General features: G+C 51.2%; 1 protein-coding gene across 10 annotated transcripts in view; it reads right to left on the reverse strand.

The window, feature by feature from the left end:
- Positions 1 to 537: 537 nt before the first annotated feature.
- ZNF76 (zinc finger protein 76) overlaps positions 538 to 16766 on the reverse strand; it is a 31674-nt gene continuing 15445 nt past the window's right edge. For 2 of the 10 annotated variants that reach the window (XM_060021958.1, XM_060021959.1), the window contains exons 2-14: positions 13638 to 13806; positions 10202 to 10282; positions 10009 to 10086; positions 8579 to 8778; positions 6410 to 6526; positions 5995 to 6070; positions 5276 to 5401; positions 4985 to 5164; positions 3956 to 4189; positions 3698 to 3888; positions 2798 to 2986; positions 2167 to 2280; positions 538 to 1615 (exon numbers count right to left, since the gene is read on the reverse strand). In XM_060021958.1, coding sequence (XP_059877941.1) covers positions 1511 to 1615; positions 2167 to 2280; positions 2798 to 2986; positions 3698 to 3888; positions 3956 to 4189; positions 4985 to 5164; positions 5276 to 5401; positions 5995 to 6070; positions 6410 to 6526; positions 8579 to 8778; positions 10009 to 10086; positions 10202 to 10282; positions 13638 to 13710 — 1764 coding nt within the window. In that variant the 5' untranslated portion in view covers positions 13711 to 13806 and the 3' untranslated portion in view covers positions 538 to 1510. Of the gene's footprint in view, positions 1616 to 2166; positions 2281 to 2797; positions 2987 to 3697; positions 3889 to 3955; positions 4243 to 4984; positions 5165 to 5275; positions 5402 to 5994; positions 6071 to 6409; positions 6527 to 8578; positions 8843 to 10008; positions 10087 to 10201; positions 10283 to 13637; positions 13807 to 16766 lie in introns of those variants that run through there. The other 8 variants (XR_011246639.1, XM_069541128.1, XM_069541127.1 and 5 more) reach the window with 8 other exon arrangements.

Consider the following 16766-nt stretch of genomic DNA (forward strand, 5'->3'; position numbering starts at 1 on the left):
GGCATCCTAGGAGAGGATGTCTGCGTTGGGGGAGAGGGTGGGGCACATCCATGACAGTGGAGAGAGGAAAAGCCGCACCTGCAATCCCTGCAATGCTCCCATGCAGGAGGGGTCAAACCCAAGAGCTCTTTCCATCAAGTCCCTTTCCCTGCATCCCTTCCTTCCCACGAGGGCTGGTCTGGTCCTACCATGTACTTTTCAGTGGGGTCTGACTGTGGCTTTGGAATTCCATGGCCCCAGACACCTAGGTGGGTACCCCCAGAGCTGGGTACCAAAGCTAGGACTTCAACACCAGGCAGCAGAGGCATCAGAGACCCTGGGTACCTTGGCAAAGGCACCCCCCCCAATGGGGCTTTGCCCACTTGGAGCAGTGGACTGTGTGCTGTGTGTGGAGGGGCTCTGATGACATAACACAAGGTAGGGTAGAGAAAACAGAGTTCCTCCAGCCCACCCATCTTGAGGCCTGAGACCCAACCGGAGCCCAGAAGCAGTGCTCACACTGGTCTTGCTTGGCTACCGGGAGCCTACTTGCTCAGCTGTGGGCAGGAAGCTACCGGCAGCTCCTCAGGGCTTCTCTCATACCAGGGCTTCCTTCCCCCTGTGCCTCTGGGAGGGCAGGCCCACCAGCCGGGCACAGAGGCTGAGTGAGGTTTGTGCCCGGGATACAGGGCCAAGAGCCTGATTTGACCAGCCCTGCCACCAGGGCCCGAAGCTGAAAGAAGGGAGGAGGAGGGAGGGACCCAGGTGGAAACTTGAAACTTTTATTAAATACTCATTCACCCGTTTGCCACCACCATCCAGAGCAGGAAAAAAAATTATCAAAATGGAATTAAAAAAAATAAAACCAATTACACCCAATCCCCAGTATGTACAAGGCTGCTCCCTGCCTCTCTGCCACAGAGAGGTTGGGGAGCAGCTGGGGGTAGGGGTGGGGCTGGGCACCTTTTCTCCAGCCACAAGCCCCTGAGCAATTCTGACTGCGGTGGCAGAAAGTCCCTGCTGCCAAGTGGCCAGACATCTCGGCTGGCCTCCGGGGAGGTGGTTATTGCTGGGAGGGGCAGTGCTGGACCCAAGCTGCCCCTACTGGGCTGAAGGGCTGTCTGCCTTCTCCCCTAGTGGGCAGTGACCAGTTGGAGCAGAGGACCAGTCCCAAGAGCAGCCCCAGTTGCCACCTGAGAAGGGGAGTGGACCAAGGGTGGGAAGGGTGTTTTCTAGAGAGAGGAGAGGGTGCTCAGCTGATTTTGGGGGGAGGACACCCCAGGGCAGCCTGCTGATCAAGCTTGTCCTCCTTAGCTCCTGAGGATGACACACTCCCCCGATTCCAGCTGCTTGGCCCTTCTCTTGGGCAGGATCCCTGTGCCCTTCAGGCCATTTTCCTGCTGCCTTCTTGCCCTAGAGACCTGTGTGGCCACCTTCCACGTGTCAGCCACAGCCTGGGCCCTTGGAGGCAAGGATGCCTGTACAGCATGGCACCTCTTCCAACATGGTGTGGGACCCAGCCCTCTCGGGCTCAGCAGCCGCTCTCCGAATCTGTGGTCTCCAGGGTCACAGTCCCTTGCTGCATGGCAGCAGTGGCTACGCTGATGGCCTCCTCTAAGGTCTGCTGCTCCTCCAGCTGTGGAGAAGGGGGAGGAGAAGGAAGGAGAGAGTGAGACCCTCCCTCCTAGATTCCAGTGGTAGTATATGAGGCCCACTTTTTTGAATCTCCACCCATCCAGCACCAAACACCTGAGAACTTAGTAGGGCCCCAAGGAACAGGAAGTTCACTCATAGAATCCTATTAGGCTAGGTGTGGTGAGGAGCCGTGGAATGGTCCAGGGTCAGACAGGGCAGTTTGCTCACAGAAGGGGAATGACTGATTGGAGTCATCATCTACTTCAGCCTCCTTATTTTCCAGATGAAGAAACAGGGACACGAAGACATGAAGGGTTTAGACCACCAGGGAGGCTGCCATTGAAGTTATCCTGAAGGTCAGAAGGGGCTCCCTACCCTGACTTAGTCAAGAAAGAGCCTGAGACAGGTGCGTGGATGCAGGCAGAAAGGGATTTGTCCTCTGAAATGGGCTCTCTTTGAGCCAAATGCTGTCCTCTTCAAGACCTCCCTCTAGTTCCCCTTCCCTTCTAGTTCCTTTCTGTGGCCACAGTATCCTACCAGACCTCAACTCACCTGCACCGCAATGTGAGTTCCATTGGCTGTGGCTAACAGCGCCACCTGTTGATGATGAAGAGATGCTACACTGGAGTCCTCAGCCACCACAGTCCCAGAGGTAATGATTGTGACCTGAAATATAGAAGAATGAGGTTTTCCAACACACCTACATTACTCTCCCAATCCCCAATCCAAAAAATCCCTCCAAGCAAGGTGGCTGGGAACAACCCAGAAGGAAATGAATAAAACCATTACGGGTCAGATTAATTAATTAGCTTGGGGCTCAGAGCTAAGTGGGGTTGTATTTTACTTTAATTTACAGCCAACTTAATTTAGGAATTTTGAATCACAGAAGGACAGACTGTAAAAGCTCCCAGACATAATCTAATCCCCTCATTTGAAGATGGACTAAGGTTCACGGAAAAGTACCTTGCCTATGGCAGCAGAGCAAATTAGGGGTAGACAGATTTAGAAACTGTCTCTTGACTCCCAGTGCAATGCTTTTCAACAAGAGTTGCTGATGACCCAGAGAAGATGTAGGGAAGACCCTTTATGTGTGGGAATCTTGGTCCTCGTATGAAGGCTTGACTAATTAAGCCTGCACTTTAGGGCTCATCCCACAGAAAGGAAGGACAAGAGAACAAGAGACCCCAAGCAAACCGCCTGGCCATACGGGCTGCGTCTGGGTGCCATCGGCGCTGACCATGGTGACTGTGTGTGTGCCAGATGTGGCAAGGTCATCATCATGACTAGGGATGGTGAGGGTGGTACTGCCGTGCTGGGTCACCATACTGATGGCACTCCCCAGTGCCTGCAGGTCTTCTGGTGACAGGCTGACCTGCCAACAGCAAGGAAGAAGATGAGCTGGGAGTGGAGGGGAGGGCTGTCTGAAAGCCCCTAGGCAGATGAATCTGCTCTCCCAGAGCAGGTTCACTTATTGGTAAGCTAGAAGATTAGCTTCTTGTCACAGGGTGGAGGGAGTCAGGACAAGCAAGTAAAACAGGCCCTAGGATGCAAAGAGAGGCTACACTGGAAGAATTCTGCTGACCACACCTATTTATCACCACTTTGCCTCAGGGCTCTGTTCCATGCAATTCAGGGTCTCCACCTAATTTCATCCTCCTATCAACCCTGAAAGTCATAAGTGCACTTGACAGTGAGGGTGCTGACAAACGTCAGGTTATACTGCTGGCTAGAAATGCCAAGTTTCCAGATCCCACACCATGCTCTGGCCCGTGTACCGACATGTCTCTCTTGAGAAGGACATCCAAGTGTCTCACTCAGATGAACGGGACCTGTCATCCTCCAAGTAAAGAGGGAAACTACTAACTGTGCTCCAGAAGTCACAGAGACTGAGCTGGAAGCATGAGGAAGAGGGGGGTGCTGTGTTACAAGACTTGGTACCCTCGGCCTCAGCTCTGAGATCCATAAGGCTAAAAAAGAGAAACTGGGTGGACGTAGGGCTGTTAGAACTTGGAGCTCCCCAGAGACAGTGGGAGAGGGTACCAGCCAGAGTGGCCCACCCTACCTCTACCCCCAGGGTCTGTACCTGCTGGGCACCATCCTGAGTGATCAGAGCCACCTGGGGGGCCCCATCTTCCTCGGTCACCATAGCCACTTGGGCAGGGATGTCATCACCCTCTTCTTTCACCTCCGACAGGTAAGCAATGCGGGGTCGTTTGGGTAGCGGGTTCTCCTCGGCTGCAGAGGCGGCTGGGAGAGGAGAGCCCAGGCTGACACCTGCCACCAGGTGGTCACGGGGAGGCCCGGCTTGTCCCCACTCTCACCTCCTGCCCACGCCCCTCACCCTCGAGCTGCTGTTGCTCATAAAGGGCCTGCTCGCTCTCCTCCGTGGCCTCCAGCTCGCCGTGGGCGCTGCGCTTGTGCATGGCCAGGGTAGAGGTCTGCCGGTAGGTCTTGCCGCAGGTGCTGCAGGTGTAGGGCTTGCAGTGTGTGTGCACCACATGGTGCTTATACAGGCTTGAGTACTCGGTGAAGCGCTTCCCGCAGCCTGGCACCGTGCAAACGTATGGCTTCTCCCCTGGGGACACTGGGCTGTGAGGGGGGTGGGACCTGGGGCTGGCAAAGGGGAAACTAAGGGGATAGGAGCGGGGGACAGGGTTGGTGAAGGGAGAGCCAGAGGGAGGAAGAGGGACTGAGATCTGGGACTCTGAATGGACAGAGTTGGGGAAGGTGGCCAGTGGAAGGCAGAGGGGACGTGAGTGTGGGACCACGGAGCCCAGAGACGAGGTGGAGAGAAAATGGCAGGGGCAAGGCCGAGGCTAGTGAAGGGGCTGGTGGGGGGCGCTGGGGGCTTGTGAACAGAAGAGGCAGGAGATAGAGAGGGGTGACTGATATGTCAGGTACGATGGGAGAGTGAGGGGACACATGCGTCTGGGAGATGACACAGAAGGCTGGACAGGGACGTAACACTGGGGAGGGTGAGGATACACAGGAGTCACATGGACAGTGGATGAGGTGAGGAGCTGAAGATGACATTTCCCTCTGCTTTTTCCCCATCACGCCTGACCCTGGGCTTTTTCTGGGAGCTCAGCTGGAGGGGGAGAATTTCGGGTGGGTATAGAGAGGCAGCAGGGAGCTGAGAGGGCCAGCAATGCCCATCAGATTGGACCTAACTGCTGAAGGAGGAACCGCTCACTGCAAGTGAAAGAGTGGTTCTGGGGATATGGCCGAAACCACCGAAACCCCGTGCCCTGCCCACGGACCAGCCTGGAATGGCGTTCTGGGCTGCGCGTCGAGAACATGTTTAGGTCAGAAGCCTATGGTAGAGGGGGCTGGGGCCTCGGGGGTGGTCCTTGCATGCCAGCTGGCCCACCTGTGTGGATGCGCACGTGATTCTTGTAGTTGGTGGCACTGGTGAAGCCACGGCCACAGTGGGGCTCGGGGCAGGTGTAGGGCCGCTCGCCCGTGTGGGTGCGCACATGTACCTTGCGGATGTTAGATGTGGTGAAGGAGCGGCCACAGCCCTCAAAGGGGCACCGGAAGGGGCGTTCACCTGTGGAGATGGGCTGTGTGAGGGTGGCTCTGAAGGGGTCTCACGGAGCAGGGCGAGCCCTGGGCTCAGAGCCGGGTCTGAACGGGGCAGGGCGGGCAGGGCCCAGCCTACCGGTGTGGGTCCGGACGTGCTTCTGCAGGTCTCCGGAGGTCTTGAAGGCCTTGCTGCACAGCTCCTCTGGGCACTTGTATGGCTTCTCACCAGTGTGGGTGCGCACGTGGCTCTTCAGCCCATATCCTGTCCGCGTGTGGGAGGGAGGGAAGGAGGGGTGAGAAGAGCATTGGGTGGGGCCTCATCCTCCACCAACTCTTCTTCCTAATTCAGAGGCTCTCCATCTTTAGGTCTGCTCGGCGAGGCTCCGGACCTCCTCTGGCACAAGAAGCCTGTGTCTGCCTCTATCCCACTCCTGGCTGGGCAGGTAAGAGGGGCCGGAGAAGCCCACTCTGCTCTCCTTCCCTCTCCAGGGGAAGCTGGTGCCGTTCCAGAACCAGTGTAAGAGGGAACCTAGAGAACCTATGGCTAAAGGGCCTCAATTCAGAGGGAAAATGAAGCCTAGAGGGATTCAACCGACCACCCGGCACCCCCAGCTGGTGGGTATCAGGGCTGACGCAGAGGCAGGTCTCTCTGCCAACCCCCAGCTCCTGCTGCCTCTTGCCTCTGTAACAGGGTTTCCTCCAGAGACGGCGCCCTGCATCAGAGCACTCCGACAGCAGTTTCTCCAGAAAGGCAGCCTGGTGCTTGGCTTCCTTGAGGGAGTTGCCAGAGCTAATCTAGAACCCTCTCCCCTCAACTGGAAGCAGTCCACCTTGGTCCCCATCCAGGTAGGTTACCTGTGGCAAAGGCCTTTCCACAGCTGGGGAAATCACACCTGTATGGACGGTCACCTGTATGAGCTCTCTCATGTACCTGTGAGGACAAGCAATCATGTAATTCAAAGGGACAAGGGTATGAATGGGCAGTTTAGTTCTCCTTAGGGCCCGGAGTATCAGCATTGGCCACCTCCTTTATTTTCCTTCCTCTTCAGCTGAGATGCCCCCTCCAGAGACCCTTCCCTGATTCTCTTCCCTCCTGCATTCTTCATGTGTGTCAAAGCCCTCTGTGCTGACTTTTCTGTACACTCATCTCTTCCTTCCAGGAGGCAATGAGCAACTCGAGGTCAGGGACCAGTTCCAGTCAAAGCGGGAAGGCAGAATTACAGCCTGCTGGGAAGATGGCAAGGCTAAAAGCTCTCTGCAGCAACCTTACCTTTAAGTGATGAGCGGTGGTATAGAGACGCCCACAGCCCTTGTAGCCGCAGCGGAATGCTCTGTCCCCAACCTGCTGTCCTTTGCCATTATGGGGAGCCTGGCTGTCATGCAGAACCTGAGGAAAAAAATCTTGGGGTCCCTATATGTATTCTCCTCAATGAAAGAAGGGAAGAGGTAGGACACAGGACCCAGCTGGCCCCTTAAGACCCAATAAATAGGGTTAAACCTACCAAAGGGGAGAAGTGCAACCTGGGTGACAGATCCAGATAGATGGAACAGACACCGGGGCATGCTGCAGAAGAAATGGGGCTGGCACGTGGAGTCACCACCCAGCTCTGATGGATAGAGGAATGACTAAATGTCATAGGGGCTGTGACAGCTTTGGGAGAAAGGGCATCTCTTAGATGGCTAGGTAAGGTAGGGGAGGAGCGGTCTGAACAGCCACACTTGAGCTGGGTGGTGACTCCACATGCCAGCTGCCCCTTCTTTTGACCACCAACCTAGGAGGCGCAACTCTGGACATGTTTATCCTCTGATGGGAGGAGATCCCTCCCTCCCTGGGGGAAACCTGTGTTTGGAAGGGGCATTAACAAGTGGCCTGCTGTGGGGATGAGCTCACCTGCGTTCACCGGAAGTGAGGTGGTCACAATCAACAAACTGCACAAGCGCCCAGGGCAGGGCCCGAAAGTCCCACCAGAAGCCTCAGCTCCAACCACGGCACCCGGCTATCTAACAAGTCGTTCCCTTCCCTTTCTCCTGCGAACACCCTTTTCACACCAGCCTCTGGCTTCGTGGAGCCCTTACTGTTCTTCTGCTTTCCTGGGCAGAGTCCTGCTGGGACTGTCCCTCAGTCTTTGTTTCTGGGACACTATGGCCTTCCAAGGAGCTCCTGAAACAGAACTCTGGAAGTCGTGGTGAGCAGGACACAAAAGAGGGAGACCAAATCCATGGCAAGGTCTGTCTAGTCAGCTCCAGGTCAAGGGGTCAAGCAGCTGACAAAGTTCCATGGATACTTAAGCAGCTGGTGGGTGGCAGGAGAGGGTCACAGGTGGCCAGGCCTGCTCGGCAGGCTAACCCGCTCAGGCGTTCGGATTTCATTCCCACGTCCCACTGGCTCTTGAGGTAATGAAGGGAATCAAGGAACTTCAGGGCTGGAGGCGACCTCTGAGATCATCTGGCCCCCTCTCATCGTATGAGACAGGAACAAGCTGAGGCCTAGGAGGGGAGTGACTTAACCAAGGTCAGACTAGGTAGAGGCAGAGCCAGCACAGATCTCAGGGCTCACAATTTAAAGCTCAGTTGTCTTTCCAACGTCCGTAAGCCTCAAATTAGGCTTCTAAAATACACCTGAAGGAACTGGAGTGGGAGTGGGCATAGCCCAGAGGGGCCTACTGCAAAGTTTTGTGCTTCAATTTGAAAAGACACGAGGATTTCCTTTTCTCTTTTATGATACAGCCACATTAGTTTTATTATAAAAATAACTCCCCCCAATCTTTGGGTAAAACGGGTGTTCCAGGAAGCCCTGCCACATCTGCCCTGAGGCGCTGCTGTTCATGGGGAGAGGGAACACCCTGGTTTGGAAAGCTCACAGATCTCTGTACCGGTTCCCCCTACGGGCAGGACCACGGCCCCAGCAGAGAGAGCTTAGACTGACTGATGTTTGGAAAGCCAAGATCCTTTTTCTTTGCAGCTGAGCTACTGTGCAAGCCTTGTGTTCCAAGAATCCCAGCTGCTCTGTTACATCTGCTCTTGTCACTGCCTACTGAGGTTATTTTCCCAAATGACTTAATAAGTCGCAGAGAAGAAATAAATACAAGAACATCTGACCTCCGTGGACTGGAAAACTAATAAAATTCACTGGCAAGGCAAGAGCTTTCTCAGACAGTACAGCCAAAGTGAAGCTGGGCCTAAATTCCCACCGTACGGATATCGCTGTTTCCTACAGCTGCCTTCCCTCTGCACAGACAGCATAAACAAGCGTTGAGTATACACAGCTGTCGGCGGCCCTGGCCAGGCTGTGATGCTTATCCGAGACGATGACGTGTGAGAGATAAGTCGGGGGAGCCAGTGTGCAGGGGCAAAGGAAGTAGTCCCGGCCATGTCCAGGCACAGGACTGCCCTTGTCCTCTAGAAAGGTGGCAGGTTTGGCAGGGCCAAAAGAGCTCACCTTGCTGGCGTACTGCTCCAGGGCCACCACTGTGTCCGCACTGAAGCCCTCATCATCCTCTGTGGCCAGGTCCTCCAAGCCCACCTCTGTCTGCACAGCCAGGATGGTGCTGTCGGATGGCACAGCCACGGGGTGGTGAATGTAGGCAGTGGAGCCGTCTTCCAGCTGGACGGCTTCCAGGGCACTGGGGTCATAGCCCTCTGCAGGGAACATGCGGTTAGCCCAGATGCTGCACAAGGGCAAAAGACGCGGCTGGGACCTGGGCTTTAAGGTAACGAGAGGTACATACACCAAGGAGGGTTTTAACCTCGGGTTTCTCCTGGTCCCTCACTTTGGCGATTCACTCTGGCTGGCCTTCCTTCTGGGGCAGCCTCTCCTAAGGATGAGGTCTCCTATGGAGTACCGACTGGGAACCCACAAGCTCCGTGAGGACCCAAGGGGACCATCATCTTGGCCTAGATGACCACAAGAACCTCCTAACTGGTGGCCCCTCACCCCCTCATTCCCTCCAGGCAGCAGAGCATCCAGAGGGATCTCTGCAGGACACAAATGCGATCACGTTACCTGAGGCTCTAAACAGTTCAACCATGTTGCATCTGTCTCAGGATAAAGACCAAAACCCTTATCCTGAAGCTCCAGTGCTCTGGCTCCCGGCCTCTCTATTCAGCTTCATCTCACCCACTCTGCCCTCACCCCCAGGACTTGAGCTCCTAGTAGTTCCTTGGACGTGCCGTTCTTTCTCCCCGCCCACCCCCGTTTCTGGACCATACATGCTGTTCCTTTTGTCTGGGGTACTGAACCCTCCCTACCACTGCTCTTCCCCAGCTAAGCCCACTTCACCCTCCAGCTCTCAGCTCAAGTGTCACTTCCCCAGAGAAGCCCTCCCTGAGCCTGAACCCCGTTTGCAATGATCAGTTCATCATGATGGTTCATTTCAGGCCTATTTCCCCCACTAGATTCTAGGAGAGTAAGGGCTATGTCCAACTCTGTTCTCTCTTATATACTCCACACCTAGTACCATGCCTGGCACGCAATAATTGCTCAAGAAACTACTTGTAGAAGGAATAATCAATTATTCTTCAATACCTTAAAAGCTTAATTCTTAAAAAAATGATAGTTAAGTTTTTAGTCCTGGTCTTCGATGACGTCATTGGGTCCTATTTAAAGCCCTAAGAATTTGTGGCTGTGCTGGAGCCAAAGCCGCCATCAAGGCCCAGGCTGCAGACCCCCGTGCTCAGCCTCCCGGGGGCAGAAACAGCTGTTCCTGTGGTCCACGCCAGGGAAGGCAGGCGAGCCTGCTGATGCAGGTGAGCTTGGAGACCACAGCTCCATGTCTCTGCCCCAGCTCCCAGGGTGCACAGCTCCAACCCCCAACCTCTGCCAGTTCTGCTTCCCTTCCTTCTTGCCAGTCGTGATAACTGTGACCCCACCTTTGGGTGTGCGGTGTATGTAGGCCATGCTACCATCTTCCAGCTGCACGGGCTGTCCATCCTCAAAGGAAAGAGGTTCTGTAACGAGAGCAATGCCTGCCTTTCTCTGGAGCTCCGTGTCACAGAGGTGGGTCCTTCAGTGGGGGCTGCCTGGCCTGCCTCATGAGGCAGGGGTGTCTCAGGATGCCCTCACCTTTCTGCACTGTCACTTGGTGAATGTATGCAGTGGTCCCGTCCTCGAGCTGGATCACTTGCCCTTCAAGAAGCTTCTCTCCTGTGGAGGTGGAAATGGAGAGAAGCGGGCCAAGCCCAGAAGAGGGCTGAGGGACACATGCCTGTTTTAGCAGAGGCCTGTTGGAGGCACAGACCGTGTGTCTAAGCACAGGTGACATTCTCCATGTTACCTCATTCCCTCCCTCCCAGGCCTGTGCCTCAGAGGTACCGGGGGTAGAGACATCCTGCCATGAGGAACCCTATAGCTCCCAGCAGATTCCCTTCCTGTCACTCACAGGAGGAGCAACTTCCTTTATTATTCTACCCACACCTGGCAAAGTAGGGACTTCCAACCTGGCAGTAAGCTGCTGAGATTGAGCTAAATGGCAAACAAAGGATGCCCTGAAATGTGGGAAGACCCCAGTGCGTCAAAGTTCAGATCTGACTCAAACTAACTAAATCAAAATACATTCCCTTGTCTCCCACTGTGGCAGTATGCCAAGACCTAGACCCTCTGATAAGGCAATATAGCTTAGAGGTTAAAAGCAGTGGACTCTGGAACCAGTCCAGGCCTCCTGGGTTTGAATTTCAGCTCTATCTCTTACTAGCTGTGTGATTTTGGACACCTTATTTAACCTCCCTGTGCCTCAGTTTCCTCTTCTAAGAGCAAAGGCTCTTAGGTTTAGAATTAGAATTAGATAGGCCTCTCCTTATGTCCAGTGAGTTTGAGAGGGAGAAGGGGTAAAGGAAGTGAGAAAGGGAAGAAGGAAAGGGAGACTGAAGACTTAATGACAAATGCTTTCTTTGTTCCTTTCTTTACAAGTTTCAGGCTTAGGAATTTGAGCTCCTATGATGTGGGAGAAGGACCAGACAGCTACTTCTGGCTCACCTCTGCTGATGTCTCCCACTCAGAAGAATTCCCAAACTTGTCCCCAAACTGAGTTTTCTTGGGTCAATAACTAACAGCTCTACAACCCAGCCAGAGGCAGGTAAGGTGGAGACAAAGATAAGAAGCAGGAGTGAAAGGCAGTTGAGACGAGGGGAGAGCGACTCCCCCTCTTCCCTCCCGCCCAGCAAGCAGTAAGCTACCCTGCCTTTTAACACTTTAGCTGTCCTGGCAAGGGCACCAGTACATGGGGTTCTGAAAGTGTCATCAGAGCTTCTGCTAGCGGAGTGGGTTCTGCTTCAAGGCGGGAAACAAGATGTTGAGAAGAGTTATTTGGGAAAAAATTTCAATCTAGAATTTCCTTTAACAAGCAGAGATGACAATGGGGAGAGGCAGGGGGGAGAAGAGCTGACCGTCAGGGCCCTCATTCCCCACTACAGAGGTGACTGTACGTTCCGGTTTGCCTGGAACGGTGCCAGCACCTTTATTCACAGCACGCTCTTCCACTCTCCAAAGTGTCGGCTTTGAACAACAGGTTTCACGCTTACCCTAATTATAGGTAACTGTCATAAAATTTTAGGGCTTCCGGCTGGCTAAGCTGGGCCCAGGCAGAGCTGCCTGCTGACAGAGATGAAAGTGTCCTGGTCAAGAGCATCAGAGGAGCTCACCAGCAAGAGAGCTGCCTTTCAGGACAGTGAGGTTCTGGTTCCTGAGGGCCAACTCTGCTCTCAGCAGTGTGAAATCTGTTGTGTGTGTGTGTGTGTGTGTGTGCACTCGTGTAAGCACACACTACAGCACCATGGAGGAGGCAGAGAACAGAGCCAGGAAGAGTGACAAGAGGAAGATATAAACGGAGAGGTGGGGGAGGCAAAGAGATCCAGACATAAGAAGACAAGATGTAAGAAAAGAGTGTGGCTTTCTCAGGCCAAGTGTTGCCACTTGTTTTGTATTCATTCAGTCAACCATTAATTTGTAACAGAAGACTGAGGCATGGGAATTACCTGGGTCCACAGAGTAAACACAGCCCCAACTATAGTTCCTAAGTTCTTCCATCCCACTGAGACTGCTGCAAAGGGGCAAGACCTGTGATGGGAAGTCTGCAAACAGAGGGTTGCAGGCTTCACAAGTATTCTAGAGAAGTTCCATTACCACAAAAATGAAGCCAGCCAGACCCATACATCATCATATGGAACGAGCTTATTGATGAGTTTAAGGGGCCTCTTTGTCGTCGTCAGGAAGCAGATGATTTAAAATGAAATCAACAAACAATTTATCTGTAAGCTTGGGACCTGAAATACATTTCGACAATGTGTTGAAATGAAGGAGGGCAATGTTACAATGACAGTGCAGTCATGTGGATGGCGGTGCTTACAGAGTCCAGAAATGACAAAATAAAGAGTAGGAATGAGGCGGTGTTTGGCCAGTGCTGTCCAAGAAAGACACGCATGCCATCTGGCAAGCCTGAGAATGCTGGCAAGAAAGAAAGAGGCTGTCAGGATGGTGAGCGTCCCTGGCCAGAAGGCCCTGCCCTTCAACAACGCTCTGTTCTGACTCCACGCCCTCCTTGAGAATCTGAATTTCAGGTAAATCTGAATTTCAGATAAACAATGAATTTTTTTTAGTACTTGGTGTTATTATGTTACTGTTTTTAATATTTAATCCCATGTTTATACATGTCTTCCTCATGCAGTATGTGGAACATACTTATACTACAAAATTATTCGTTGTTTATCTGTAATTAAAATTTAACTAGGACTTCCCTGGTGGCACAGTGGTTAAGAATCTGCCTGCCAATGCAGGGAACATGGGTTTGAGCCCTAGTCCGGGAAGATCCCACATGCCACGGAGCAACTAAGCCCGTGCGCCACAACTACTTAGCCTGCGCTCTAGAGCCCGTGCTCCACAACAAGAGAAGCCACTGCAATGAGAAGCCCGTGCACCGCAGTGGAGAGTAGCCCCCGCTCACCACAACCAGAGAAAGCCCACGCACAGCAACGAAGACCCAACGCAGCCAAAAATAAAAATAAATAAATAAAATAAAATAAAATAAAAAAATTTAACTGTGTGCCCTGTATTTTTATTTCTGGTCACCCTAGTGGGGTCTAAGGCATGAGATCTATGCCTGGGTGCCCCTCTGAACCTAGAAGAGTATCTTGTACATGGTAGATGCTCAGAAGATAGTTTGACTGCTTAAACTTGCTTAAATTAAAATGAACTGCTTCTAGAAAGCACTGAGAAACTGGAAAAGCAGGAAGTCACAACCAGCACTGTGTTCATCCATTCCAGAAATATTTATGAACCACTCACCACATGTCAGGAAACTGCCTTTCAGAGGTCTTGGCTCCTATAGCTAGGCTAGTCTGATTTTCTAGCCTGCCTACGTGGCATTTCATTTTAAGGAGTTCCCTTTCCATCAATCACCTTGAGAGATTCTCATGCAGAGCAGGTTGTGGCAAGCAGGCCGGAAGGCAGGATGGTCGTGAGACTCTGGGACAGGGACAGGGTGGGATTCTGAGGTCCCCGGAAATACCTTTGATAGCTTGCTGGACGTAGGCCGTCGTCCCGTCACTGAGGGTCACCGTCTGCAGCCCCAAGCTCTCCATGGCAAACTCCTGCTCGTACACTCAGACATGAAGTTGTCTTCTTCCCAGCACTGAGAGCCACAGCTGAGGTCAGAGATTTCCTTTGGCGTCACAAATCTGAGAAAACGGACAGTGTCATATTATGAGCTGCACGGCTTCCTCCTGCCGCAAGGACACACAGTGACTGTGAAGGAGGCCAGCCAAGAAGAAAAAGAGGTGAATTTTTCAAAGTAGAGAACTATGTTGGTTTTTATTAAGAGAGTTCAAAATATACACACTTAAGAATTCTAAAGGTTGAGCATGCAAGAGAAGCATGCCAGCCAAACTGATTGTAAAGTAAGATTTCATTAATCAAAACCCACTTTTAAACTCGCTCCCCTTAGAAGGGAGCCCCACTGAAGGCAGGCGGCCAACCCCACTGCTGCTGGTTCTCTGTGACCATTCTGACATCTCTCCTGTGCTCAGATCTATCCATTCACCAGCCTTGTAAATATCACACAGGCATCAAAAACAGCACAAGTCCCCAACAGAACACACAATGTTCCCTACCCCAAGAACTGTTCCACTGTCCAGAACTGTCCAGCCACCCAGAATCAGTGGGGGTCATTCTTTTTTTTTTTTTTTTTTTTTGGCCACATGGCTTGAGGGATCTTAGTTCCTGGACCAGGGATTGAACCTGGGCCCTCAGACTGAAAGCACTGAGTCCTAACCACTGGACCACCAGGGAATTCCCAGTAGGGCCATTCTTGATTCCTCCTTTTTCCTCAGAAGTCTAGGTACACCACCATCTTACAACATACACAAAAATTAACTCAAAATGGATTAAAGAATTGAATGTAAGACCTGACACCATAAAACTCCTAGAAGAAAACATGGGTGGTAAGCTCCGTGACATCAGTCCTGGAATGATTTTTTTCGGATTTGTCACCAAAGCAAAGGAAACAAAGGCAAAAATAAACAAATGGGACTAAAAAACTAAAAAGCTTCTGCACAGCAAAGGAAACAATCAACAAAATGAAAAGGCAACCTATTAAATGGGAGAAAATATTTGCAAATCATGTATCTGATAAGGGGTTAATATGCAAAATATACAAAGAACTCATATAACTCAATAGCAAAAAGCCAAACCATCCAACTGAAAAATAGGCAGATGATCTGAAAAGACATCTTTCCGAAGAAGACATATAAATGGCCAAAAGGTACATGAAAAGATGTTCAACATCCCTCATCACCAGTGAAATGCAAATCAAAACTACAATGAGATATCACCTCACACCTGTCAGAATGTCTATTACCAAAAAGACAAGAAAAAAACAAGTGTTGGCAAGGATGTGGAGAAAAGGGAACCCTTGTGTGCTATTGGTGGGAATGTAAATTGATGTAGCCACTATGGAAAACAGTATGGAGGATCCTCAAAAAATTAAAAATTTGATCCATGAATTCCATTTCTGGGTATTTGTCCAAAGAAAACAAAAACCTTAACTTGAAAAGATATATGCACCTCCATGTTCATTGCAGCATTATTTACAATAGCCAAGACATGGAAACAACCTAAGTGTCCACTGACAGGTGAATGGCTAAGGAAGTTGTCACACTCACTCACTCACACACACACACACACACACACACACACACACACACACACACAAAATGGAATATTATTCAGCCACAAAAAAGAATGGAATCTTGCCATTTCGATAACATGGATGTACCCTGAGGAAGGACATTATGCTAAGTGAAATAAGTCAGGCAGAGAAAAAACAAACACTATGATCTCACTTACATGTGGAGTCTTAAAAAAGAAAACTAATGGATTCATAGATACAGAGAACAGATTGGTAATTGCCAGAGGCAGGGGTTGGGGGTAGGTAAAATGAGTAAAGGGAGTGAAAAGGTACAAACTTCCAGTTATAAAATAAGTCCTGGGGGATGTAATGTACGGCATGATGACTACAGTTAATAATACTGTAATGCACATTTGGAAGTTGCTAAGAGAACGGATGTTAATTAGACTTACTGTGGTGATCATTTCACAATATATACAGATAGCGAATCATGTTATACACCTGAAACGAATGTAATGTTGTATGTCAATTATACCTTAATTTAAAAAATTAAAAGATAGACAAGTCTAGGTACCTAATTTCAGATGAGTATCACCTTGCACCTCTTGACTAATGTAAGAGCCTCCTAACATATGTCCTCAATAAATCGTTACCTGTTTCCTATTCATTTTGTAATACTGTGTCAGAATGTCTATGTACAGATCTAAATCTACCACTTCCTTGATTAAAACTCTTCAGTGGCTTCCTATCACCCTAAGAATTCATTCTCCTTGCAGGCAAGGCTGGTCACCTTATAAGTCCCTGCAGCCCTGGCTACTACCTCTTCCTGGCACTCACAATCCTGGAGTCACCTACTTCAGTACTTATCACTACCTCTTTAACACATGTTGCCTATACAAGACTTTGGGCTCCAGCCTGGCTCCTGGTTCACTGTGGGCTCTCCACAATTCCTTGTTCAGTGACTTACCAGGTCCTCGTGCCAGGAGGGAAGCGCTGGAGTGTCCTACTGGCAGCACTTGCTCTGCGTCTGCCGTAGTACAGGGCGTACTAGAGCCTCTGCTCTAGGCTCAGGGGTTAAGATTCTCTTTGCCACCCATCCATAGAATTCTCCTGGACCTGGAGTCTGGACTTCCTGCTTGGTTCTCACTACCTGCCAGCTGATCTCAATCAGTGCTGCCCAAACTGTCTTCACATCAGGGCACCCAGAGAGAAGGATATTTGTATGTCACACTTTGGATGCTGCTGCTTGAAGCCAGGAGCAAGCAGCTAGGGCTTTGGCAGCCCAAAGGGCTCATTGGATCAGTATTTTGACAAAACTATGGCCCAGTTGTGACACAATGGTTGGGATACTCTACCCTAGACTTGGCATCTTTATTCATTCATTCTGTCCATAAACATTTACTGAATGGGCTAAGCTCTGGGGATAGCAATACTACTACCACTAATAGTGAATACTGCTGGAGAGCTAACCATGTACTAGGCATTTACATATAGTAACTCGTTTAATCCCCC

This window comes from Delphinus delphis, chromosome 10 (genome assembly GCF_949987515.2).
Source record: "Delphinus delphis chromosome 10, mDelDel1.2, whole genome shotgun sequence".
NCBI classification, from domain to species: domain Eukaryota; kingdom Metazoa; phylum Chordata; class Mammalia; order Artiodactyla; family Delphinidae; genus Delphinus; species Delphinus delphis.